General features: G+C 41.2%; 3 protein-coding genes across 6 annotated transcripts; all 3 read right to left on the minus strand.

Moving 5' to 3' along the window:
* Positions 1-122: 122 nt before the first annotated feature.
* Positions 123-13,642, minus strand: LOC137611112 (DDB1- and CUL4-associated factor 1-like). Its single transcript, XM_068339140.1, has 25 exons — positions 13,443-13,642; positions 11,730-11,850; positions 11,540-11,616; positions 11,382-11,455; positions 11,172-11,285; positions 10,558-10,695; positions 9,850-10,446; positions 9,573-9,674; positions 9,318-9,476; positions 8,791-8,970; positions 8,437-8,646; positions 8,157-8,326; positions 7,909-8,033; positions 7,310-7,545; positions 5,513-6,579; positions 5,223-5,421; positions 4,956-5,038; positions 4,483-4,567; positions 4,161-4,394; positions 3,215-3,308; positions 2,723-2,827; positions 2,520-2,593; positions 2,329-2,421; positions 1,700-1,967; positions 123-712 (listed from the first exon to the last, which is right to left on the minus strand). Exons 2-25 carry the CDS (start codon positions 11,840-11,842, stop codon positions 657-659), a joined length of 4,653 nt encoding a protein of 1,550 aa, XP_068195241.1. The 5' UTR covers positions 11,843-11,850; positions 13,443-13,642; the 3' UTR covers positions 123-656.
* A 241-nt stretch (positions 13,643-13,883) lies between these two features.
* On the minus strand, positions 13,884-19,324 carry cnpy1 (canopy FGF signaling regulator 1). 2 transcript variants are annotated; one of them, XM_068339360.1, is made up of 6 exons: positions 19,114-19,324; positions 18,058-18,157; positions 17,236-17,351; positions 16,523-16,735; positions 15,827-15,923; positions 13,884-15,618 (listed from the first exon to the last, which is right to left on the minus strand). In XM_068339360.1, the coding sequence occupies exons 2-6, from the start codon at positions 18,155-18,157 to the stop codon at positions 15,578-15,580; spliced, it is 567 nt and encodes a 188-aa protein (XP_068195461.1). In that variant the 5' UTR covers positions 19,114-19,324; the 3' UTR covers positions 13,884-15,577. The 2 variants fall into 2 exon arrangements, with proteins under 2 accessions (XP_068195461.1, XP_068195452.1); XM_068339351.1 differs by lacking the exon at positions 19,114-19,324 and adding an exon at positions 18,798-18,883.
* Positions 19,325-20,787: 1,463 nt separating this feature from the next.
* LOC137613920 (protein SSUH2 homolog) lies at positions 20,788-26,559 on the minus strand. Of its 3 annotated transcripts, none has more exons than XM_068343407.1 (13): positions 26,375-26,559; positions 26,098-26,162; positions 25,447-25,551; positions 24,588-24,660; positions 24,296-24,425; positions 24,065-24,125; positions 23,864-23,985; positions 23,713-23,775; positions 23,537-23,619; positions 23,078-23,170; positions 22,270-22,375; positions 21,705-21,812; positions 20,788-21,552 (listed from the first exon to the last, which is right to left on the minus strand). In XM_068343407.1, the coding sequence occupies exons 1-13, from the start codon at positions 26,413-26,415 to the stop codon at positions 21,412-21,414; spliced, it is 1,191 nt and encodes a 396-aa protein (XP_068199508.1). In that variant the 5' UTR covers positions 26,416-26,559; the 3' UTR covers positions 20,788-21,411. The 3 variants fall into 3 exon arrangements, with proteins under 3 accessions (XP_068199508.1, XP_068199511.1, XP_068199512.1); XM_068343410.1 differs by having other exon boundaries at positions 26,248-26,388; XM_068343411.1 differs by lacking the exons at positions 26,098-26,162; positions 26,375-26,559 and adding an exon at positions 25,787-25,944.
* Between the last annotated feature and the right edge of the window lie 215 nt (positions 26,560-26,774).

Below are 26,774 nucleotides of genomic sequence, written 5' to 3' on the forward strand. Positions count from 1 at the left end.
GTGAGTGTGTGTGTGTGTGTGTGTTGCATTTTGGTCACTGGTTTCATTGACAATATCAAACCAGAACGTGGCCGCGATGTTTTTGTGCATTCAATTAGCTGCCTACCTCAACACATTAATACTTTTTGGTGATTTTTTTTTTTTTTGGGTGGGGGGGCGGTCTGGAAAAATGCAAGCTTGAGAGAAGAGTGTGTCTTTTGTTACACAAATGCAGACACACAGTCTCTGGAACGGAAGCCTTTTTCCCCAACAAACTCTAATTTGTGACCAAACTGAGTCTCATCAAGTGAGCGAATCAATATCAAATGAAGAGGAGTCGTGAATATGAAATATAAAACTTTTTTTTCCTGCTGCATCTACACGCTTGCAGCTTTGTCCACTTGTTGTATAAAATTATATCAAATACAATCATTTTTGCCCACCTGTAAGTCAACACACATTTTTTTCCTCCCATCCGTCTCTGAGAGACGTCTTCTTCTTGGTCCTGTCACTCAGTGAGTCCTACTTTTTCCACCTGGCAGGGCTCCAAGTTATCTCCCATCTCATCTGCTGATACCATCCTCTTTTCTTACCTCCTGTTCTGCAACTCAAATGTCTCTCAGGCAGAAGCCTCGACATGTTATCTGGTACTTCAGTCCCCAATGCCAAAAGGCTCCTCACTCATTCAGGGATAGGATGATGTCATCCTCAAGGTCAGAGTTGTCGGAACTGTCTGTGTGCGGCAGACAAACACAGATTTAGAAACTTCAGTATACACCGCTCTTGTGATGCATAGGTCAGAATGTGAAGAGAGAAACTGTCTGAAAAGGCAGGAATAAAACAGTTTTGGCAAAATGTGAAAGCACACTAGGTCCCCTAAGTCACTCTCGAAGTTCACACTTCCTTTGTTATTCTGAACGTCTGGAATAAAGCGAGACAGCAGTTTTTAAATTCCGCTGGGAAGAGCAGCATTTATTCACAACGACCAGACGAGCATTAAAACACACAAACCGGATTAATCAGCAGACTTGGAGTGTGATTTACCTGAGACCGCACATCACAATGTTTCCAGTTTTTACACGACAGCGATTTGATGCAGTCATTTATTATGAGTGACTTAATTCATGCTGATCCCTGCTGGAGAAAGATCTGGGATCCAGGATCAAAATCTGTGAGATCTTTTTTGTTATCTGTCATTCAAATCGGTAATAAAACCATATTTTGGATTTTACTTCAATCTGATCGATAAAAAGAGAGAAAGAGCGGTCAGGTCACGCCATGATGCCTCAAACGTCTTCTTGGTTTGCTGCAGCGTCGCCCTCGACACTCAAAGGCCTCCCGACTTACATTTTAAGCACAGACCTGACCTTTAGTTGACATTCATTCCAGTGATAAATGAACTCACTGCGTCAATCATTACAGTCTGTACTTATCATAAATGTTACTGCTCAAATGACAAAACCTCAACAAACATCACCGTTAAACATCCTGTTTTCATTTCCATCAGTCTCTCAAAATCAAAGTTTTTGAGGTCCCGTCTCTATTTTTTTTAAAGGGTACACAGTTTATGTATATTTGTAGATATTTGATTCTACTATGAGTATTAAAGAGTGTTAAAATTCATGTTCAGACCATTTTTAATCATAAATCATCTTCTACCAAACAACTTCTGGCTAACTCTGAATAAATTTGACTAAATAAGGCTTGAAGCTCCACCCACCGTTGTCGCCGTCCAGATCAATGTCGTCATTATCAGAATCATCGTCGTCGTCATCGTCGTCGTCATCCCCCGCGTCAGCATCGTCTTCCAGCAGGCGTGCGACTTCCTCATCAGAGGGAGAGAACTCGTCATTTCCGTCATCTTCCTCTTCGTCGTCCTCATCTTCTCCGCCATTCTCATTGTCCAGCTCGGCAATAAGGTTATCTGTGTCGACGTCGTCGTCCGAATCCTCATCGTCGTCATCATCTTCTTCCTGATCGTCATCCTCCTGATGCAAGACGAAAAAATATTATTAAAGTTTCTGTCAGTAAGAACCAGAAGACGTTTGATGCTCAGAACAAAAAGCAACTCGAGTCTAAATCTCTGCCAACGTTGTCGTCAAGAAAACAGCAAGTCGAAAGAGGCCCCATGTCAAAATGTTGGGAAAGAGTGAGAAGGTGATCCAGAAATCATTTCCAGATCAACTTAACAATTGAACCCACTTTTTCCATGAACTATTACTACAAAAAGTGTCAAAATATGTGGAAAAACGTTTAAGATATTTTGTGGTGAAACAACCAAACACAAATGATCACTTAAGTTCTCCAGTTCTCAATGATATATGACTAAAAAAAGATCAAAGCTGTAACCTGATCCTCCTCATCCTCCTCTTCTTCTGCCAGCCTCTGCCGGCCGACTTCATACAGCCTGCACACTGTGTCAGTGTTTGCAGAGTCTTGGTTCTGCAGGAAGGGCAGGAGCACGAAAAAACAGATTAATATATTTATGAACGTTTTACAAAACAACTGCATCCTAACATCACAACATGACTAGAATTTACCTCAATCACAGCCAGGTAGCAGTCTTTGGAATCAGTGCAAAGGTCGTATATATTCCTCTTTACATCGATTGTCGCTAAGAACACAGAAAACAACAGGAGGAAAATAAAAATTAAACATGTGAAAATATGGTGTTACATAATATGATGAAACACCATAGAAACGAGCAAATAATCCACATGAGTGGATCAGGAGGAAGCTTTACCGATTGGCTTGTAATCTGTGGCATTAAAGGTCCTGAACGATGAACCAAAAGGACTCTTCATCTGCATCTCCATCATGTCATCTTCATCATCGGCCTGTAACATCGCTGGAAAAAAGCCACAAGTGGGAGAGAGTAAACTGAACCTGTGCACGGCGAGTTGGTTAGCCGTGACTTGAGCTCCTGAGTGGTTTGAGTAATCTTTGAATGGCTAGAGTCACGACGGCGTGTGCGGTTCCTCCTGCGGGGCGGCGTGAACCAGCTGGTTCTCCTTGCAAAGGGTCCAACACGGCGCCCTCGGTCCATATGGCTCTGAGCGACACCGCCACAGACTCTGTTCACACCTCTCCTCAAATATGCTCATGCTCACTTTGCTTCCTGATTGCCAGCTTTTACTCAAACATACCTTTCACACACTTGTACCAACCACAGTGCGCGATGCCTAGTTTGGAGCTTTTGGCATCCAGCCTGCAACTCTGAGACTTGTGGATTTACCTCCATAGATGACGGTTCCACTGTTGTTAAAGACGATTCTGCACTGGTCCAGAGCAGGAACTGTGTGGAGGAGGTGGAAGGTCCGCAGATCCCACTGAAACTCCATTTAAGGACCATTACACTGTTTTCCTCTCTGTATCATCACATAATGATTTGAATTAACTCAGGGTGGTAAAATATACAGCAGTGAAGTAAAAGCTCAATATTTTCTGTGATTAAGGTGAAACACTTTTTTGCCCTGGCCTAAATGAATCATTCTAAAGGTCCGGTGTTTAACCACTCATGTCAATATATTTTGAGCTTTAATTTTCCTCATCAGTTATTTTATCAGTCAAAAATCTTTTAAAGGACTTCTCACCGGAAATTGTTGCATACGTTGCATTTTTAAGCGATGAAATGGCTCTGAGGTGTGAAAATGGGACAAGTGAAGCAGACGTATCTCAGCAACCACAGGAGGAATTAAGATTAAATTATGTCCAAATATTCATGGTCCACAATTTTACAGACTTTTGTAATCCTTAACTTTACTTCTTGTGTTGATTTAGCTCATAATTGTGTTTTCAGTGAATGTCTGGACATACAATCCCTTCAAAACTACAGGTAGTCCTCAGCTTATGCACACAGGTGGTTCTGAGAGGTTGTTCATAAGCAGAATTGGTCTTAAGTTGTTATTTATTAAATTCCAATCTATAATCACCATTTGAGGTCATTTAAATGTCATTACTACTCTGAATACCAAAGTATTACTCCCTAAGACTGTTCAGAAACAATAACAGGACATAAAATCAATACATAATGTTCATATTTTGAGAACTACTGTACCTTTATTAACATTTTTTAGTTCCAAATATCTAGGCATGAGTTTGAGCTTTTATTCCAGAGTAAATAGGTGTGTTAAAAAAAACACCAACAAGAACAGGCTACAATATTAAAGCGTCAAGGATACAATTTCCGTGTTCACGATGACCTCCAGGCCGTTGGGATGGAACACGCCGCTGATGTTCATGTTGAACTTGTCAAACTTGTGGATGGCCTGAGCCATGCGCACGTCCCACAGCACGCCGTCGTTCAGGACCAGGTCATCTGTCGGGTTAAAGGTCGCACAGTTCCTCTTGTAGTTGTTGGCCAGGTCTGGGTTGTTGAGAGTCAGGGTCACCTGACCTGTTTGGATGTCATAAATCTGACACGAGAGAGAAGAGTGAACACTCCATATTAAACAGTTCATATCACCTGTAATTATCATGTTGGAGATACGTTAGCATACGTACTCGTGCTATGTGTTCCTTAGTCCCGATAACTCGATCTTGAGAAAGTTTACTGAACTCTACGTAATGGTCACCGAGAAAGGAATGCCTGAAGACAAAGAGAGCAAATATTTCAATCACAAACATGAAACCAGCGCGACTTGATATGGTAATTCAAAACTTCAAATGACTTTAAAATATTAAACTGAGCAGATGAATAAAACCAAGGGCTCGTGTCCCATGAACAGAAGACTGCAGCCCTCAGGCTGTTGGACTGCGCACTTCAACAGCATGTCATCTTCTTTTGGCAGCAGAACGCTGCTTTATCATTGGCCAGAACAGACCATATACATGGAGAGAAGGGGATCACAGACTGGCTGAGCAGAACTGTTGATCAACAGTCTGAGACGGCAGACAGCAGTCGTGTCCTGCTTCGCTTTATGGTAATTTCACACTTTTTTTTTGTGTAGCTTCTCTCTTGCACAAACATCACTTACTTCATGATAAACACAGACTTCATGCCCCACAGGGCAGACAGGGGGTAACTCCATGAGGCTGACGTTAAGAGCAAGGACCCATCCTAAATGGACAAAAAAATTTAAGAAATATAAACATAAATAATATTACCATACTCTGGAAAAAATGTTCGTAATTCCATAGAGCTCATCATCAATCACAGAGAAGGTCTTTCCATGTCCATACTGATGCTTCTGCTATCTAACAGTGTGGATCTTATCTTATACACTAGCAGCGTCTCTACCGACCCGTGAGGGCTCCAGGTGCGTGAAGGCAGACGTGTGACAGTTGTAGCTGGCCTCCTCCTGGCCTGTGAACACGTTGTAGAGTTTCAGCTGCCCTGTGCACGTGCCGAGCATCAGGAACCGCTCGCGAGCCGAGAAGGCGCAGCACATGAATCCGCTCTCGTCCTCGTCGGCCTCCCGGAACACAGAGATGGGACGGAACCTGGGGAATGGAGAAACGCAGGGAAACGGTTATCTGGTCGTTGCACTTAATTTTCCAAGAACTAAACCTGAATCAAACAAAAGACACCTACCTGCTAAAGATAAGGTGCCTGTCAAAGCATCCTCCATCAACCCCTCCGTATTTAGGGTATATAACTCTACGCGTGTGCCGGGATGTGAAATTGATGGGCGCTTGGCGTCTCTGTTTGGGTTCTGGGCATTGATGGGGGGTGAAGAGGGAAAAGGGTGGGCATGTGGCCACGGGGTTTTTGCAGCGTGAATGCTGTTCCCTCAGGTACTCTGTGATGATGCCGTCTAACGCAGGGGGGGAGGGCAGGAGCCTGTCGAACTGCTTCTTCATGGCTGGCGTCTGACTGAAGGCCCCGTGATCAGACTTCTGCCTCAGGATACGAGGTTTCTTGCAGCTCACGGCGCCGCACCCCGTGTGCCGCTCGCGAGAGAAAACGATTCGTCCAATCAGCGGGGAGCCGTTGCTACAGACGGACGTTGAGGGGAAAGCAACGGACGACCCAACGGGTTGTGCTGTAGACGCACGAGTTTGTGGGTTGCTGGATCCTGGGCTGGACGAGTGAGGTTGAAGGTTTCCGAGCCGTGACCCCACGCCGTTGGCCAACCGCGGGGTGCGGGGTAACGTTGCAACAGCGGGGGCAGGTAGGGGAGGAGCGACGGTAGGGAACGAAGACGGTGAATGAGAAGAATGAGACACACACGCCATTGGGAGCTCCGCCTCTTTGGTTAGCGTGTTAGCTGTATCGTGAAGGCCTTTGGCCACCAGGTGATTCCTAATAAGAAGCAGGAGCTCCTTCTCAGGGAAGGAGATCCTGGATTGGGCGACCACACTGGCCCTCTGCAGCCAAGCCAGAGACACGTCCGTACCGATGAGCAGCGGTTTCCCAGAAATCCTTTCTATCAGCTCGGCCGCAAACTTACAGAACTTGACATGTTCGCTGCGTTTGTCCTGGAGCACCGGCTCCTTCATCAGCTGCTGGATGTGTCCGCTGCTGAACAAAGGCAGCTTGCTGATGATCTGCCTGACGGAGCTGGAGCGAGACAGACCGACCAGAGCCTTACAGGCCAGAGCTCGGATCTGATCTGCGTCAGTGATGGGCATTTTCACCGTCAGGAGGGACAACAACACCTACAGGACAAAAAGGGGATACCAGTTCAAAATACTGGCTGGTAAAACTGAAAGCAAGGAGTCAAAAATTACTTCAGTCAAAATGCAGTTAAAAGTGTAAAAATAAAACTTAAAATACAGTATAATAAAAATATGATAAAAATATATTATAATAATAATGATAAAAAATAAATCATTCATCTTTGCTCACTTCAACTCAGCATTTTTTCACAAAAGCTATAGGTGATCAACTTCATCATTTAAAAATAAAAGATAATAGACCAAAAAATGTCATTACATGATTGTTTCATCTTTTTCAAACATGATTTTAAGTAGTTGGAACTTCTCAGCATGAAAAAATGACATTCTTCTGTTTTGCATGGAACGTTTATCTCAATGGATGCCAAAAACGTTTTCTTGGAGCATGTGAATTAACATATAATCATTTTAGTGTCCCAAATGAATGGCCAGGTGCTCCTGCTGTCAAGGTATCCTTCGCAGCCACAAATCACAGCCTTTGGTGGATGGAGGAAGTGTGTGTCTGGCAGAATGTGAGGCTCTAAAAAGTGCTTCTCTATTCCCCAGATAAAGGGACAGCAAAAATAAAGCTGTTTAATTTGCCATCTGCCACAATTCACAAATATCTTGTAATTTCAGTCCGCACCACATCTTTAACCCAACACTGGGTTAAACATGTAGCCTAAGGCTGACAGACCACAAAGCTTTGCAGACTAACATAACTGAACCCCACCTTGATGCCATTGTTGGACTGCACCACGTTCCACATCTTGATGAGCACGCTCTCGCTGGCTTTGGTCTGCTGTGGCAGGCGTCGGCGGGGGGTGCCTGCAATGAACTTGCCAATGCTGGACATGCGTTTGTCTGGAGCACACACACAGTTGATGACAACCTGCAGGGCTGACTTTTGAATCTCAGCATCATTTACAAACACTTCTCCCTCCGCCACCGCCAGCACTATACTCATTCCTGAGAGGGAGAGGAAAAAAACAAAATGAAAAACATTTGAATATAACTCTTGGAGTTGTGCCATCTCTCAGCAGGGCCGGGCAGGGGCTTCATGAAATAAACAAAAATGAAAATGCAAAACATGTGATTATATTCAGTGGAGAGTTATTTTCAAATGATTGCACTCCATTTACAAGACCAACTAAGCCTGCGTTCAGTGGACTTGCTGATTTGGATTTGTGGCTATTCTTTCTACACAAAACGTCTTCCGCTGTTGTTAAACATGAATACAAACCCCTTCGGTGTAAATATATTCTAGACTGCCCGGTAACGCTTACAACTAATGCGTAATAAATAGATCTTAGTATCACTGAGAAAACCAACCAAGAGTTGAAACAGATGATCCTCCTTCATCAAGCACAGCAACAGCCTCAGACAGCAGCATCTGGGTCTTTGGAACAACTGTGAGGATACTCAAGATGTCAAGGGCATAACGCACTGTATCGCTCCTAAAGGGAAATAAAATAACCACAGCCGCACAATTAATAACAGGAGGTGGGAGCTGTTGTACATTCTGGTCAAACACATCGTCAAAAAAGAAAAAACAGTGAGTCGGTCGGTTGGTTCCACACCTTCCGTAGTACGTTCTCCAGTCACAAGCTATAGAAATGAGCTGCAGGAGGAGTTGAACACAAGACAGCTTGTGAAAGACCTCTGCTGGTTCCCAGTACAGTCGTGGCGGACCGTACTCAATCAGAAACTCCATCATTTCCACCACCTGCTCACGGCTGTAACTAACTGCCTGAGGAATGAGACCAGAACACGTGAGCACAACAGGAACCCTCATCATTATATCCGTTTAATTGGTTTAAAAATGAGTAAATCTCACACATCCTCATGTCCTGTCAGTACCTTGTAGTAGGGCTGGGAATGAATGGGAGCACCCCCCTCTGTGCGCTGCAGGGACTGCTTCACCTGCTCCACCTTGATTGCCAGATGGGCCTCAAAGTACCTACGCAGCGCCATGCAAGTGTGCTTGGCTGTCTGCCTGCTGGAGAAAATCTCATCATCACTCAGCAATGCTCCCTGGTCCTCCGGATTGAGGATCTCCAGTGTGCTAATCTGACAACGGGAAGTTTGAATCGCACATTAGTGGATAACCAGTTCCTCTTATGTTATATATTGTGACTTTTTGTGACTGCTCAATTTATTAACTCCATGCAAGAGTTGGAATTTTTAAGATAACTAAACATAGCTTAGTCTTACCAGATTGACAAGGCGTCGGAGGCCGTCCTGCCTGTCGAAAAGCTCCAGCACGGCGCGGAACGAAAAGGAAATAGAAAAGAACATGGTAGCGTGACAGCAGCCAGAAGCATGTGAGCATTCCAGCAGCCATAGCGTGTAGCCAACCACGTCAGACAGAATGGAGTGGGGTAGCATACACACCTGCAAAGGAAAAGACACAGCAGTTACTACAAATGTTCACTTGGACTAGGTCGCATTTAGAGAACAACTTTAACACACAATAATCACATTAGGATGAGGATTTATTGATGTGAAAATGATTACCTGATGGAAAAAATTACCTAATTAAATTTAAAGTTGTTTTTTGCAAGTGCAGTAAAAGGCAACTTTGTTTGCAATTTTACCATCATCAAAATTCCTAAGCATACTGACATAATATACATTAATCACACTCAAGAGTACTTCATATGAATAAATCCCTCTTCAAATACAGACATGAAGCAGCCAAAAACATTTCAGGGCCAGATTTACAACAATATATTTTTTACCCTTTCCATGGCATCCTGGTTGTAAGCAAGATAGTAAAGGCAAAGAGAGACTCCTGTAGCAGCCATAGATGGCCGGGGGATTTCAAGCAACTTCTGAACTCCTCCATGAGCCACAAACTCCGCAGCAAACTTTTTGTGCAAAAGCAAAGAAGCCAGGTACTAAGAAAAGTGAGAAATAAAACGTTTTAGGACAAAACTCCAGAAACTGGTGTTTGGGGAGAAACACAGTGATACGTATGGACGACAAGTGTTTACCTTGAGGGCCTCAAAGGTGAGCTGCACATCATTGGTCTGCTTTAGATCCATATAATGCATGAGCAGTTCACGAGCACCCATCTGCATGAACACTGCCAGTAGCTAGGAGGGGGAATAACCATTAAAAAAGGTATGTTTTAACAGCCTGCTTTACTGCCCGCTAGCCCCTTAAACAAATTCTTTCATGGCATGAGAAATGAATACCGTGTTTAATAAATACCAAGAAAGACTGACATCTACTGGACATTCTTTTATATTATGTCTAGGGTGTACACACCTCCTGATACTCTCCCAAAGGTGTCAGATACTGCAGTATGAGCCTCTGCTCAATCTCTGGAGTCAGAGGGTACAGATGATAGTTATTGCCGATCACCCAGGGGCTCATCTCAGACCAGCTGCTGTTAGAAAGCTCGCTGAAGTTCCTCTCTGGATCTGGCAAAGAGAACGTCAGCTTGTGTTTGGACATTCTGCTGTTTTCTCGCTCCATCCTCCTTCTAAGGTAACTGCTCCCATCAGACATGCTTTGGTGTGTCAGAGAACTCGGGGCGACCATTGGTTTCATCATGGTTTTCACCCCAGAGCCGGGGTGGCAACTGGTCTTATGAGGCGAGTTGAGACTGAATGAAAGCTCGTTTTCAGTCTCAATGGTTGAAAGAGGAAGTTCGCCACCCTCTTCCGGCCCAGTCGCTTCCTTGTCACTTCCGTTTCTGCCCAGAGTGAAGGGCTTCTCTTCAAAATCTCCATCAACAGCCTCTTCATCCAAAGGCAACAGAGGCTCACTCAGAGTCTTCCTCGGGCTGGGACGTTTAATGTCCCTTTTGTTCTCAGCATCCTTGTCCTGAAGCTCACGCAACCGGTGCAGCATTAAAGGCACCTGATAAGGCAAAGCATGAAACAGGAAAGTTGCTACATCTGACCAATTACTGATCATGACCAGTTTCTCTGAAGCTGATTGAGGTAACACCTATTTAAATACCCTACTGACCAAAACGGAGTTCTCCTCCCTGTAATTGGCTGCAATGTCCTGGTTCTCCATAGCACCAGCCAACAGACCTGTGGCGTAGATTCTGAGGGGTTGCTCAGCCTCCTGCGCCCATTTAAAAAGCCTTTCAACGATTCCCTCCTGAGCAGAAGAAACACATTCAAATGAATAGAAGCAAGAATATGAAGAGACTCTTAACCCAAAAACTATATTTCAAAAGAACGAGTCATGATATATTTTTATCCTCATATCTACTGTTTCTGGTTAAAGCCTGAGCAGCGTGCGAGTTGCACAATAACTCCACAAACACAACTTACTTGAACAACTAATGTTGTCTTTGGTTATACAGTCACAGTTGTTATTCACGATTGCCTCAGTGGCATATGCAACTGTTTGAAGGCCAAACTCAGCCTGAGTTACATCACACAGGACCTTTCTCGCCAAAAGCCAGCAGGTTTCTTTCCCACACAGCTGGTTATCTTTTTTTTACACTCTCACTCTCATGTAAAACTTCAAGAACAATAAATAGAGTAATAACAGCTAAGATAATTAAAATATTGTGTGAAAACAGAGAAACCTAAAGCTGTCTTAAGCATATCCTGTTCTCAACGGTCTACCTTTTCCTGAAAGACTACTGCCGTCTCCAATCCAGGCATGATGTTCTGAAGAAGGCGACAAGCGGCAGTATTGAGGGAGAATTCCCTGCTTGTCATCACATAGCTATTCACCAGCTACAAAGAGAAGAAAAGCAAATTATCTTCTCATTCAGACGATTAAAAAGGTTATTTTGCAGGAAATTCTCAAAATTTCAGTCCTTTCATTCTTACCGTATTCATAAAGTCATCATTCTTGAACAAGATCTTGAGCAGGTGTCCAAGCACACATTCTGGATCAGCTCTCCCTACAGGCCGAGGGGACAGTGTCAAAAACATGAACTTTGCTTACATTATCCAGTGATTTCACCATTGTGTTTATTTTCTCCTACCAGGGTGCCGATCATCAAAAGGATCTGGGTCTGCTTTGTGGTACTCCTCAGTCTCTTTCTCAACCAGGTCAGAAATTCTAAGTTTCAACACATCAACACAGAATCTTAAGACTATAACTCATTTAAAACACAGCACGTGGAACTAACTTATAATCAAGACTTTAAATAAACATGAAGCAGAGCCGCTGACTTGGTGAGGGTGTTAACCAGCTCCTGTGTGCTGCCTTGTTGCTCTCTCTCCCACTGTTCAAGAAGAGCAGTCAGCTCTGCCTTGGAATCCACACTGGCAGATGCAGACGCCATAGCGCAGCCTGTGAGGATGACATGAGCTTATTATGATTTGATTGATTTCATCCACGTACACTCAAGGAATTTAAAAAGTTAGCAAACATTATCTCGCATTTTTAAAGCACAGGTCTAAGAGAAAAAGGCGTGATGCTTTTATCCAACTAATCCCAATTCACTGCTTCACCACTGTACAAAAGGTATGAGAATTAGAGGGACAACGGAATATTCAGTCATGGGGAAACATGCCTGGGATCATGCTACTGGAATGCTGGAGGTGGGGCAGCACATCAGGCCAGCATTCATAGCTAAATTAACATGAAAATTTTCCAGGTAAAATGTGGAAGAGGAATATTAAGAGTTACAAATGCAACACTGTTATTCTTTTAGTTTAATAACTGTCATATTTTTCATTTCCAAGAAGATCAATAAATATGGGGAATCAAACCTATTTTGTGTTCAAATCAGTCTTGGGAGCAGAAACACTTGTGAACAGTCAACTTCACATTTTTGTCCAACACTAAGTTACCTATGGAGTTGTGAAATATTCATTTGGCAAAGCAGTCTACATGAAGCCTTTCGTTACCTGAACCTGGGCCCCAGACCTGAATCCCACTGAAAACCTGTGGGGTTGGTTGACAGCGTTCAACACAATGATCATCCCCCCAGGAACTTCTGACAGAAAAAGTGGGCCACACAGCAAGATACCTGATACCTTTATCAAGATACCTTTATCTAATCGATGCTGACTGGGGGGCTGACAACTGTCTGCATGATATGATGTTTACTCTGATTATGTCACCTGAGAAACGATGCTTATGATTTTAGTGTTGTTGTTCTTGTGTGTCTGTTTCTATTAAGATTAACTAAAGAGTCAAAATATAAAGTTAACACGTAACAAAATACAAATTTATATTTTTATACACCATCAACTGCTATAGTAAATTTGCATTTACGTAATCAGAGTGGTTCGTGTTTACCTTAATACCCCCAGGGGTCGTAAGTTATGTTCTGTAGTTCATTAAATTCCAATTCAACAAACCCAAAGAAACGGGACAACACAACATAAATATGAATACATAAACATATTAAATTACAAAAGTATTTTTTGTTCGTTAATTAGCTCAGTAGCTTCTTCAGCGTCACGCAGTTGTTTACAGTCCGCAGCTGCTTTCCACGCAGGACAACTGTCACACACGGGACTCGAACTTTTTAAGTTGCCATATAAACTTTATTCCGACATCTGAGAAATTATTCAGTCGGGTTAAGTACACAAATCTCCCTGACCTCCATGTGCTTTCATGCATTCAGTCTTTACAGATATTCCATAAAGCAAACGTCAAATCACTATTGTAATATTTGGCTAATGCTAGCTAAAATATGGCTAAGTGAGGAAGCTAAAACTACTTATCTCGCTAGCGACACCCTTAAATGTTCGGTATTTGTATTTCAGTTCTACTAATTTAAGTTAAACATGAGTATTCCTGGCATGGAAGGCGGACTGCTTTAACTTTTACTCCTTTCCGAGCCAACACACCTGCCCGTACAGGTAGCCTAGCTCTGTAGCGTTAGCCAGCAGCATTACAGGGAAGCCTGATAGCAGACATGCTAACTTTACCTCGTTGTTTCGCTGCTCCTCTGCCTGTTTTTGATTTTTTTTTACCGGATTCTACCAGACTGGTATCCACCGATAATGCCCCGGGCTTAATTACTCCACTGTGAATGACGACGTAACTATTACTATATCACAGCCGAGGCTTAATATTGCTTTATTGCAGCTTTGTGTTCACGGTTTATTATCATTATGGCGAACACGTTCTCTACGTCACGTCACAAGCGACAGTCCACTTTAAATGACGTCACGTAAACGACCCAACACTGGTCATACAATGAATGAGCATATACTGTACAGTATCTATATATATAGATACTGTACAGTATATATATATATACATACACAGTATAATTTATTATTTATTTTTGCAGCAAGATAATACACAGTTAACAAAAGTTAGCAAACGTTCAAAAATTGATTAGGTACAAATACACATTAATTAAACAGAAAATGTACCTGCGGCAAAAACTGTTCACTATCAAATACAGTAGTGGGTTTTCATTGGTTATACAAAATTATAGCTGTTACCGAGAAAAAAATCCAGCAAATACGCTAATGGTTTAAATAGCATCAGTAAGAAATTACTTGCTGCATGCATACATATTTGCAAAACATGTATACAAGTAAAATGTAACAAACTGTATTTTTTAACATTAATGATTTTAAGGAAGTTAGTCATCAGTAGTCACACTTTTTGTGTGGCCCAGGAGATGGCTTGGTCACAAGACCTTCTCTCTTCAACTGTCAGGTTCACAGAATAAATACATCTTCAACTCTACTCAACATCAAACTTCACTAAAACCAAGGAAAATGGCCGCAAAATTCAAATTTGTGAATTATCCTTTGAATGCCACTTTTGATCAAAATCTGCATGGGTGCACTCTTAGAGATTGGGTCAGGAGCTCAGTCACCAGGGATGAACTTGGAGTAGAGCTCCTCCGTATGAGCAGAGCCAACTGACGTGGTTTTGGATGCCTCCTGGACGACTCCTGGGGAGGGGTTCCGGGCATGTCCTACCAGAAGGAGGCCTTGGGAAAGACCCAGGACAATCTGGAGGGACTATGTCTCTCAGCTGGCCTGGGAAAAACTCAGGATCCGCCTGGAAGAGGTAGAGGAGGTATCTGGGGAGAGGGAGGTCTGAACATCACTGTTCAGACTGTAGCCTCTGCCAGTGGTTGAGGGGAGGGAGGGATGGATGGGTAGGTGGGTGGGTGGATGGATGGATGGATGGCCAGAGAAGACACCAGATGTGACACTGATGAATATGCATGACCAAATACAAGAGAGATGAAGGACTACATTCCCAGAGTAATGGAACTGAATACTTTAGACATGGGTTTTTGTTTTGTTTTGTTTCTTTTTATTGTAATCCCAGAATGGAATGAATCTGCATTTGATTTATGTTTACAATAAACTAATTCTGTTCAAAAGTACTATAAACAATGCTAAACTATAGAAAAACAAATGTAAATGTTATATACTGCCACATTATTACATATTTCTTTTTACAATAAACATCAAATGACTGATTAATATGAAAAAAAATCATTAAACCTTTAAAAATAACCATTTCCTTTTATTAACACTCTTTGTTATTCATTTAATGTAGTTCAATGTGTTTGACAGGGTTACCTCCTGATTCAGATCTGTTGTTAGATTTGTAAATGAATGAGCTCATTGTGAGACATGTATGATGTGTTTCACTGCTGTTTAGACCAATCATAACCCGCCAGTTTATCCACCTACTAGTTTATGAAGAAAGCATTTGCCCATTTGAAGTCTGGTTCAACTGTAGAAAATGAAGAGGAAATAAAAAAATACTGACTTTAAAGTGGCCGAAGTGAGAGAAAGCTCAACAGACAGTTGAAGTAGACTGTGTGTGCTGGAATAACACATTTACACATGGACCACTGTGTAGTTTCTTCTCCAGGTCTAAATGACAGACATTCAATGAAATTAATTTTTTATCAGGCTTCTCAGTTTGCAGGTCTGATCTTAGAAGAACTACACTCTGGTTTGTTTCTCATGATTTGTTTTTTGTTTTATTTCTGAAGGGCTAAAAACTAGTTTTATTAAAGGCCTCTGTGTGATCTCTCATGTTTGCCGGTTCCGCCTTTACCCACTGAGAACATGAAACCCTATAACTCCTCATTAGAATGGCGGCCATCTTTGCAGTAGTCTGGAACCAGAAACAGAAGGACAAAGTAAGAGCACATATGTTGAGGTTAATCATTCATTCACAATACTTTCCTTTTCATAAACTAGTAAAAAAGCCGCTGACTAAACTGTTTTCTATCACAAACACAGCTGTGGTGTCAGACGAGAGATCTTCGCTCTAACTATTAAAATAATGTGTTTCATATCTTTAGCAGATGAACATGTGATACCTGAAATTCTGTTGCACAACTCCAGTTGAACATCTTCTGTTTCCCGGCTGAACAGAGAGATGATGTCGTCCTCCAGCTCCTCCACCACAGTCTCACACTGAAATACACAGACATAGTGTGTGTGTGTGTGTGTGTGTGTGTGTGTGTGTGTGTGTGTGTGTGTGTGTGTGTGTGTGTATGTGTGTGCGTGCGTCCATGTGTGTGTGCATCTAGTTCAAATATTATATTCATAATATGCCTGGTCTTTCTCAATTATCAATAACCCCTCATAGTTTGGTTTTTAAAGGTTCAAACAAAATCCAATCCCTCCCTCACAGCCCCTCCACTACTACCCAGCATGCACCTGTAGATTCCAGTTGGGAGTTCAAGGAGTTTGCTCATTACACCCCAATATATCAATATAAATGTCTGAGGGGATTGATTTGATGCCAAACTCAAACTTTGTACGTTTGTGCTGCTGGAATAAAAAATGTGTCACACTTGTGAGTCTGACTGAATCATTAAGTTAACATAACACTGGTTTCCACGCACACTATTCACATTGGCTTCAATCATAAATCATGAAAATAGTAAGCAGTGAGTATTTATGTGCTTTAGGACACATTGATCTTATATTAATGACTCTAATATACACATAAGGAACTATTCTAGCACAAACACAGTGTGTTCAGTTCAATTATGTACTTCTCTACTCACTGCAAATTTCAGCGTGTTGGATGCTTCAGGTCCATCAAACTGGAAGTTTTTAAAGTCAGGGAAGTCCCCAGTATTCTGGCCTGTCCTGGGAGCAAACCTCATATACTGTCTAATCTGGGTGTCTGGATCCACATGGAGGGCGTAGTCAGTCATGCTGCTGCAGACGCCATCCAGGAGCTCACTGAGGTGAGTCTCTGAGCGGGCAAAGGGTACCTGACAACACGGAAAAAACATGAAGACAAGAGCTGTTTACACCAAACAGAAGAAATGCACTGAATCTGAATCGAAGGAGAACAGTCAATTATTAGTGACTCGCTGGAGGAAACACAAATGACTTCAAATATGCAATAAACTGAGGAAATTAAAATAATGTTTTGGGTAGCAACAACACCCATGCAAAGTAAATGTCCTTGTTTCCCTAGGAACTGAGGCGACTCGCTGCCGATGTTTTTCCATTCCAAATGTGGTGCTAATTAAAAATCCCTAGCAGAGAGGATAAAACTAGAATTCACTACATCAGATGTCATTTTGGTTTCTACATGTTTCTCTTGTCAATGTTTAGTATTTGAAGCCGAATACATTCTTCTTTTTTGGTTTTCACTTTGATTTTAGCATGTGTTCTGAACCATAAACAACTGGTGGCTCATCATTAACTCAAAATTTGGGAAATCAGCAGTAGATGACACATGGTGGTCAAGCAAAAATGTCTTCACCTTTTTGTCCTTGAGAGTTCCATCGGGATTGAGTCTGAAACTTCCAATGTTGATGGTTTTCTTTGGATCCACCTGACTGATAGAGTAGTTCAGCTCATCCACAATCGCCTTACATGCTGGGAAAGACAGGTATGGATGTTCTCAACATGTAAAGTCAGCCCTCAGTGGACAAAAAATGTTAAGAGACCCAATACAGTACATCATGTAACTCCTATTCATTGTTATGGACGCCACCTGGTGGTAGTTTCATTAAAATGCACCTACTGCTGGAAATACATTTCACATCTCTCATCCCACCACTTCACTTCTACATGAAAAAGGTGTGGAAACTATAAATAAATCACACAGATTATGAGGTGTGACTCATCAAGCCCATACTCACACATGATCTACTTAGCCACTCCTTCATAATAAAAGCATTTCATATAAACTACAAAACAAAAAGAAAACAACTCCAAGAATTTGCTGAAGCCATTAAAATAAAAATAGGTTGCATTATACACATGGCTGTAGATATTGTATGATGCCGACGTGACACTGTCGTATTACAAGTATATTTTTTTAAATACAAAAAAGATTGAGAAGAAACAAGGGATTAAAGAACACATGTGGAAGGTCTCCATGGAAGACGGGGCCCTCATTCATTTCCAAACTGGGAGAGTGGCTCCAACAGATCCCAGGAACAAATGGACGTTACATATCTTTGAATAATTTTTTCCCTTTCAATACATTTTGTTGTTGTTGTGTACAGCTAACCCGCTGGATTCCAAGTACTAAAATAATTAGTTTCAGTCATCCGTTGATTCTTTGCTGTTGACTTACCAGAACAGTACAATATCTCATCCCTTTTCCCCTGGCAGCTTCTGATGAAGACAGAGAGCACCATAGTCAGATGAATGATCCATGAAGCCATGTTGATCATCTGAAAAGACAGATAGAGTTCCGTGGACAGATTCAGATGAGTAATCCTTTTTAAAGTGATGTTTGCTGAAGCATTTCTTTAATATTCTCCCAGAATAACCTCAAATGTCTTGGCTGAGTTGAAGATACACACTTGGGTCATTTCTCACTCTCTACATCACAGACATGTTAAGTACAAATAATACAGACACATTCTACATAGATTAGTCCAAACTGTTTACTGCATTAGACTACAAAGACACCTGGGGGGGATGACCTGGATTTGTCACTACAGTGCATTAGAATGAAGTTGTGAATATTTTCATTGATAAAATGTCACCCAAATTGGTAAAAATAAAAAAATTTAAAAAAAATTTTTTTTAATTACTGAAGTTCACAAAGGCATTGGTCTGCAAATTTCTAATCTGGGAATATTCCATTCCAACAGTACTGCATTGGTGAACAGGTGGGAGACAACATCCACCTACTTATATAGATAGCTCCTACTCATTTCACACAAGCAGTCATCTACTACGCTGAGCAACCACAGGTGTCCTCAAATCTATTGATCATGTTGGTTCATCAATTAAACACGAAAATAAATGTCTATATTTTCCACTTAGAGGTGAACTCTAAGAACTCGATGCGGCTGCTTGTCTTACCTACAGAGAACAGGATTCAAATAGCTTCGAAAATATTTGCCTGTCTCCTGCCCTGGTTAGAGAGTCTACACACAGTTCTTGATCGATCAGCTCTGACAGGCTTCAATCGACGTTTCGTATTTCCGGCCCAGATTTTCGAAGTAAAATGGTAAACACCAATAATTTGCGATTTTTGAGAACACAGTTTACCGCGGAAGTTCACCTTCATTAAAGATTGTAGTGATAAATCAATTATTTAGATTAATGGATTATTTCATCATTGTGTTGATCAACCATAACTTTGTCATATTCTCCATTAATAAACTTAGCAGCTTGCCTCTGCATGTCGCTCCGTCTAAGACTTTCAGACTTGATGCCGGTGACCGTCACCTGAGAGTCGCTCGTCCCCCTCCTGTCGTGTCGCCACGTCAAGCACGTGTTGAACACGTCGACCAATCACAGTGAACTTTGTGCAGACAGACCAATCAGACAGCTGCGGGTTTTCAAGCAGGTGTTCCTGAACACTTCCGCCACGCTGGTGCTGCATCCGCTAGACGGAAACGTTTTATCGCAGCCCTTCGTTCCACTTCCGGTATGTCGAAATCGCTGTTAGCGAGATCAGATCGTTGCTAGGCATCTACCTGTGAACGTCTTGCTAAATTAGGCGCCTCCGACTGCGCATGCGTCTCCGCTATTTCTTGTTGCAACTCGAGGCCTGTGGCCCGGAGGCTCACTTCCTGCCAAATAATGAGTCCTTGTAGTTTTGTGTTTGTTCGTTTTTTGTTTGTTTTTTTATTCAAAGTAGTACCGTGTTTATGTTCTGCAATGTGTGACGTATGAACTGATATATGCCATCATTTAATGAGGTTCTAATTATAAAGGGTGGTTGTTTGGTTAGAACACGTGGAATTAGCCTTTTTACCAAAATACTTTTGGGAGAAGATTGTGTTTTAAATTTTTTTCCACTGAAAACATCAGGGGTCCTTATAATTTAAAAAAAAGGTCTTAAATCATAGTAAATGTGAAAGTCAGTCATCACTTCAGGAATTGGGCAAGCAGGTTCCACACTTGTATTGCCCCACCTGTCCTGTTACTCTTTGCAGCCTCCTGTTGCTTTAAAAAAAAAAACAATTTTAGATACTAATGTGATCCCCGAAGGGAAATTAAGACAGCACATTCCAATATTTGGTCAAACGCATGCATTTTGCTGGTTTAATCATCCTAGCTGGGTGAATGAGTTTTTCCAGGGCCTGAAGGATCCATCTGCATACAGGTGCTGACGTAGTGGTGACCATAAAGGCACAGTGAAGGACTGTCAAATTCCAGACTTCTACAGTCACAATAACAATAAAAATTTAAAAAAACACAAATTCATATATTCATACAACACCAACTGCTATAGTAAATTTATATATAATCAGTGGTTTGGATTTATCTTATAGCCCCTGAACGTCGTAAGTCACGTTCTGTAGTTTATTACATTCCAAGTCAAAAAACTCACAGAAACAGGACAACACGACATAAATATAAACATAAGGTTCACACACATTTTGTTCATTGATTAGCTCAGTGGCTTCTTCAACGTCACGCAACTGTTTAGTTCGTAGCTGCTTTCCACGGAGGACAGCTGTCACACGCAAGGCTCAAACTTTTAAAATACCTCACTGATCCCTAGAGGAAATTGCTTTTTGTTACAGTTTCTCTGTTTCAGAATGTAAGGACAAAGAATATGAATCGAGAATTTAGAATTAAGAAAAAAAGAGCAAAGGAAATTATATATGAAGTTACAAAATTATATATATATATATATATATATATATATATATATATAAGACATACAGATATACAAATGTGAAGCTACTATACTTACAAATACTATAGATAGAGACACTATATAGTCATATGAACTTTATTCCTACTTCTGAAGATTATTTGGTCAGTTTAGGTACAAAACTCTCACAAGCGATGACATAAGTAAAAAGATCAATGATGACATAAGTAAAAACCAAAACAATGATCATACAATGAATTTAATAGCAGCAGCAGCAAGTATTACATGTTTTATTCTTTTTTCAGCAAGATCATACACAGTTAACAAAAGTTACCAAATGTTCAAAAAATATCTGATTGGGTACAAATACATATTAACCATACAGAAAGTGCAGCCGCTGCAAAAATTGTTATTTAGTACTAAGTAGTGGTTTTTCTTTGTTGATACAAAATTATAGCTGCTATTGTGCAAAATGTTCAGAATTCTGCAAATATACTAAAATGATGGTTTACAATGTATGAGTAAGAAATTATTTTCTGCAAAGCATGTATACAAGTAAAATGTAACAATAAACTGTATTTCTTTCTTAACATTAATGATTTTGTGGAGGTTAGTCATCAGTAAACTGACTCTCTGTGTGGCCCAGAAAATGATTTGGTCAAAAGACTTCATCTCCACAACTGACTTGTGTCAGATCACTGGATAAACACATCTTTAACTTCACTCAACATCAAACTTCACTAAAACCAAGACAGCTCACACGTTTCAGAACTCCTGGATAGTCATAGGAAGTGATACAAGTAAAACTGGCCAATTTAGATGAAAGACTTGGAAAAGAAAACCCTTCTTCTGCGTCAAGGCTATCTACATTATAGAACAGCAGCAGGTGGCTGGGTAGTTGTCTGCACTAACTTTGAACTCATTCCCATAAACAAAGTAAATGTGGGATTTCCCTTTCCATGTGTAGGTCACCTTTGTGACAGGGATCAGCTCTATGGTTTGACGCTGCAGACAAAAAAACAGCAAACATGAACATGTTAGACAGACACAAAACTAGGCGTTTTTATTACCAGGCAATAATACCTGGTTATATCAGAATACTGAACAATTTCATATCTCACTACCTTTTGAGATAATATTTTAAATCATAATAGTACCTGTTGAAGAATACGTGATGTTCGGGAGTACTTCGCCTGGTGTTCACTGACGAGGCGCTGTGCAGCTTGCACCACTGCCTGGTCAGGGAAACCCATCAGTGGGAACACCTGGAGAGAACGATCAGAGTAACTGTAATCAGTGAACAACTGTCATCACTCTTGAGGACATACATTAATTGGCTGATGTCAAGCCACATTACAAAATTCAGTTGAGGGCCTGTAAGTATGCAAATAAATTGAGAGACGGCAATGGTAGATGAGCAGCTTGTGGGTGTCTGTGCTTTGCTCAAGGGCACCCTGTCAGTATTCAGGAGTTGAACTGGCACTTCTCCAACTACCAAATCTCACTCCCTATTTTTTTGGTCCATGCTGGTCTTGAGCCAGACACCCTCCTGTCCTTAGATCAAAATCTAGTGGACTGAGTGACTACCACCCCAAACCTATGTGTAAATAAGGGGGATTGAACCTGAGGCCCCAGGTCTGCATGTTTGCATATAAAAAATTTTAAAAAACAACGTAATTTTCTTTAGACTTTGTGGAACCTGACAAAGTGAGAAATATTTACCAAGTACTGAGAGTCTCTCAAAAGCTCCTTGCCAGAAACTTTGCTGAGGTTGTCTATCTGTAGTCCGCTTGACTGTTCCACAACATAGTGATCAATGTTGTTAGTCCTGAAAATGTGTGCATGAGAAGAAAACTTTCAATGACACGAGTAAAAACGGGCACTAAGCATGAATGATATTCCCACTGTCAAGAGACACTATTTGATCTCCTGTCAAACAGTCTGCTGTACAGTTTAGTGAGAGAGTCATCGGGGTCTCAGCAGTTATTTTAATGCTCAGTGCTGAAGTTTTTTAAGTACTTACACCCACCTGGATGTGGGAGTGCTGATCTTATGTTTGCTGAGATCATATCCTTTGTTTGCACAAAACTAGCTTGAGATAATAAGTGACTGCATTGACCAACAATGCTATTTAAAGGGATCGTCTGATGTTCCTATACGGACCAGTTCACCACTGCATACACCAATGATACAGGGATTAGCTGTGGAGTCATCCACTTTTTATCCATCCATTTGAACATTTCTCTGCACATTTCTAAGCCTATTATAATAGACCAGGATGTGCATCGGCACTCCTCATCCTCATCAGGCCTTTAAAGGGAATTATTAACAACCCTGTTTCACTTAATTCATGTTATGTTGAAACCAAATCTGTAGTCATGGAGGACCGAAACACATCCTTTTGCATCTTACACCTCACTTTGAGGCTAGATTCTGCACTGTATGCACATATACTGTAAATATCATTTAAATTGGCAAGTATTTGTTACGGTAGTCATGCTTAATAGAAACTGTGTGGAGGAAGCAGGACCATTTCACAGTGAGGCTGATGTAGACCAGGAGTTGTTGTTTTCCCCTACAGGTCCCACATTGTGATGAACCTTGTCCGTGACAGAAGCTGCAACTGTGAATAGATTGTTAAAGAGTATAAGTACAAAAAGTTAAGTATAGCATAGCACTGTACAGATAGTCCTCAACAAACACAATTGGTTCTGAGAGGTCGTTCGTATGCCGAATTGTTAGTAAGTCCTTATTTATTAAACTTCAATCCATAATTGCCATGTGAGGTCATTTAAATGCCATTTTATGTAATTTATGTCAAGTTTATGTCATTTCACTCGACTTTAAGTCATCCGCCACAAATATTGGACTATTAAAATCACTATAAAACCATTAAAAGAGCAAAATATCATGTTACTGTAGAAACTGCACTGTCCTAACTGTAACTGATGCTTCATTAGAAATCTATGGGATGAACTGGGTTACCTACTTTTCTCTTCCTCTGCCACTGCAGTGGTGACAACGATCATCTGTGTGGCGGTAACCAGATCCATTGCACACCCAACAAACTTTCTAAACAGCAGCAAAATTAAGTCATCATGATCAGATGGTCTGACTCAAAGTCCTGAAGTAACAAATTCAATGAAGTCTGTGGATTCTACTTACATTACCAGCACCGGCACACTGTTTGCATGGTTTTCTCCCCAGTCCCACACAATCATGGCAGGGCTGCACAGAATGTGTTTCTAGTTATGAAAAATCTCCAACAGCATTTACAGGAGCATCGTCTTCACCACAGATTCATTCATTCATTTACCTTCACAGATGACGTGTAGGGAACTCTGATAACCTCCTTGTCGTCCTGAAAAAAACTAGGAGTCTTGGCAGGAACATCCCAAGGGCCTGGAGGTGGTTGAGCGAAAGCATCCACCGGCTGACCTGATTCGAATAAAGCAAACTATTAGATAGTCAGTACAGTACCCGACTACACTCCAAAACAAAGTAGTAAGAGTTTTACCACTGAATGGCTGGTGAGTCCACTCAGTAGATCTGGATTCAGTGAAGGTTTCCAGGCGGTACTGAAAATAGGGGTGAAGAAATCAAGAGTAACTTCCCTGTTCTATATGGCTTAATAAAATTTCTCAATGTCACTTCCTGTGGATATTCTAAATTACCAAAATTGCTGCACAAGTTATACATTTTATTAATTTTAAATGTGACTTTCTCATTGTCAGAGGCATTCTCTTACCCTGTAGGTGTTGAATGCGTCCATGCCTGTGATTATACCCTCCTTTGCTGGGCCTGAACTGTAGCAACATTTGCTGGAGGCAAATAGGGCAAATGCGTCTCGGGCAGTATCTTCAGTGATAGATGGAATACTGTTGACAAACAGGAAACACATGTAATATGTCATCCATGCTAACCATATAAAGGAAAGTGTAGGTTTCCATTAAATGTAGAGTCCTTAGCTAACTTTTAAGTGAAATGATTTGAATTAACATGAGGTGACATGTTAAAAAATGAAATTTTGTCAATCTTACTTCCAGTTTGATTGTTCTGGTCTAGGCTCAGGCTGAGGAGGAGGAGCAGGCATGGGAGGGGGGAGAAATCCACCTGAAGCAGACATTTAAATTTTTTACAATTTCTTTTTAATAACTTCTGTATTTTTCTTTTTTTAACAAAAAATATCAAACAATCCCCATCACCATAGAACTCTTTTTCTTTTTCTTTCCAAGGTCTGTCATGTGACAGATTCTAGTACATCTTAACTCAATTAACACCAAAGTATTTTGTGAGTATTTCGTTTCCACCTCTGATTACATATGTCCATTTTCATTTCAATTCTTGCAGTCATCCTTTTTTTTCTTTACAATTTCATTGCTTTGTCCTTTGAGAAATGACTCTTGACTATGTGCTCACTGGACACCTTATTGGGTTCACTTGTGACATTCAACGCAGCTACTCATAAATAAATTCTACCATGTACTTGACAACAATGTTAACATTTTTCTTAAATTTTCAGGAGATTATTAATTTCGCTATATTTTTATCAACCACGTCACAATAACGATTTAACTTTGATAAAATGTGACCAGAAGCTGCTCAACACTGGCCTGAGAACCAGGAGAGAACACACCCACATGGGGGAGAACATACACACTCCACACAGAAAGGAATCAAACACACAATCACAATAACATTTTTGTGAAACTATTCTAAAGCTTAACTTGATTTTGCACGTCCAGGACTTTGACTGTTGCGCACATGCAATGACAACATTGCGCAGCCCTAAACTGAGCGCAAAAGCTGCATGTGGCTGAATATATGGCAGAGATGTCGTATTGGATTGTATTAGATGCACTGCGCTCCAAAGTGGCGGAAGGAGCGCATCACACTGACCTCCTCCTCCCGCCAGTGTCCCCTCGTAACCTGGCATGTTGTCGAACATACTGGCCGGAGGAGCGCTGGGACCGGCGTAATCAGCTGCGGGTGGGGCGAACATTGCTGAAACAAACCAGAAGAACCAGTTCAGTCACGAATGGTTGTTAGTTATGAAAAAGTGAAATCGTTTAAAGTTTTATGCGTTTAACAAACTACCAGCCCATTAAAAAAAAAAAGCCAGTGACTGAATCTGAATCAGCGTCACAATTAAATGAGTAAATCTTGACATAAAATGCTTCTTAAAAGTGGAATGCGCACCATGTCAACACCCTGTGACAGCGTCGTGAACGAGACTCACCTTTTCCCTCCGTGTTATTTTCCATTCTGACGCAATTTGCAGCAAAAACGATCCAGAAAGTTTACGAACCGGACGCCTAAAGCGTTTTTATTCAGAAAAAGCCAAGTTGCGCACAGATCCCTCCAACCACCACAGCGTCCTACTCTCAAATGAACTGCGCGTAAAGTGACGTCATCCACATGTGTACGCGCACAGAACTGAACAACTACGGAAATGAGCTGGTATGTGTGTTAAAGTTAAGCGACTGTTTCCACACATTGACGCAAAAACAATGTTATTTTCACATGTATTTACACCCCGGTGGATCTTACCAGGTGCTGCCGTTGCAGTGGGCACATAACCCGGATTGGCCACGCCATAGCTGGGGCCTGGGTGGCTGGAAGTAACGGGAAACGAAACTTAAGGAATTTATATCGTGAGAAAAATGCGTTTAGTTTCAAGTACATTACATATTCACTTACCATAATAAGGGCTGATGTTCCATTACCAAAGGCTGGAAAGCAACTAAACATGGAACTAAACAAAGTCCAGTCGTGCTCTATTCACGCACTAACATCAGTTATCATGTGACAATAAGCAAATCATTACCTTTGATCTCTTCCTCCCCACGTATGAATCATGCCTCTCATCTACTTCCTCTTCTTCTCGATCAGGAGCAGGATTAATTTTTTGGGGGTGTGCTTTGCTCCGGTTTCTAGGCAGAAACCGTTACTCAGCTGATAAGGAGGTTCAGCAGTCTAGAAAGACGCAAATAAGTCCGTCTAATTACCATAAATGATCTGTTCAGGAAGTGCGCAAATTCTGCTTCAGCGGAAATCTGAGAGGAAATTTAAACATGCGTCCATTTGAAAACACAACCATGAAAAATTACATGAATTCTGGATTGTTGAAATTAAAGAGTTATTAGAGAGAAAAGTAAATTCTGTTGACGGAACGTGAAGCTTAAAAAAAAAAAAAAATACAGTACCCACAATCAGCCATCGGCCGT

Source organism: Antennarius striatus, chromosome 2 (assembly GCF_040054535.1).
Source record: "Antennarius striatus isolate MH-2024 chromosome 2, ASM4005453v1, whole genome shotgun sequence".
In the NCBI taxonomy this organism is placed as follows: Eukaryota; Metazoa; Chordata; class Actinopteri; order Lophiiformes; family Antennariidae; genus Antennarius; species Antennarius striatus.

Bases quoted from the DNA above. Each gene is read 5' to 3' on its own strand.
- LOC137611112 (XM_068339140.1), bottom strand. From the start codon at position 11,842: ATGGCGTCTGCATCTGCCAGTGTGGATTCCAAGGCAGAGCTGACTGCT. The intron at 11,617-11,729 runs GTCAGCGGCTCT...GTTGAAACTTAG, and splicing joins CTGGTTAACACCCTCACCAA to AATTTCTGACCTGGTTGAGA. The intron at 8,034-8,156 runs GTGTGGAACCAA...ATTTCCCTTTAG, and splicing joins TGGAGAACGTACTACGGAAG to GAGCGATACAGTGCGTTATG.
- cnpy1 (XM_068339360.1), bottom strand. From the start codon at position 18,157: ATGATCAACATGGCTTCATGGATCATTCATCTGACTATGGTGCTCTCT. The intron at 17,352-18,057 runs GTAAGTCAACAG...TGTCTTTCCCAG, and splicing joins TGAGATATTGTACTGTTCTG to CATGTAAGGCGATTGTGGAT. The intron at 15,619-15,826 runs GTATCACATGTT...TTCTGGTTCCAG, and splicing joins GTTGTGCAACAGAATTTCAG to ACTACTGCAAAGATGGCCGC.
- LOC137613920 (XM_068343407.1), bottom strand. From the start codon at position 26,415: ATGAGAGGCATGATTCATACGTGGGGAGGAAGAGATCAAAG. The intron at 24,661-25,446 runs GTCAGTGTGATG...TGTCTGCTTCAG, and splicing joins GACACTGGCGGGAGGAGGAG to GTGGATTTCTCCCCCCTCCC. The intron at 23,171-23,536 runs GTAGGTAACCCA...ATCTATTCACAG, and splicing joins AGTGGCAGAGGAAGAGAAAA to TTGCAGCTTCTGTCACGGAC.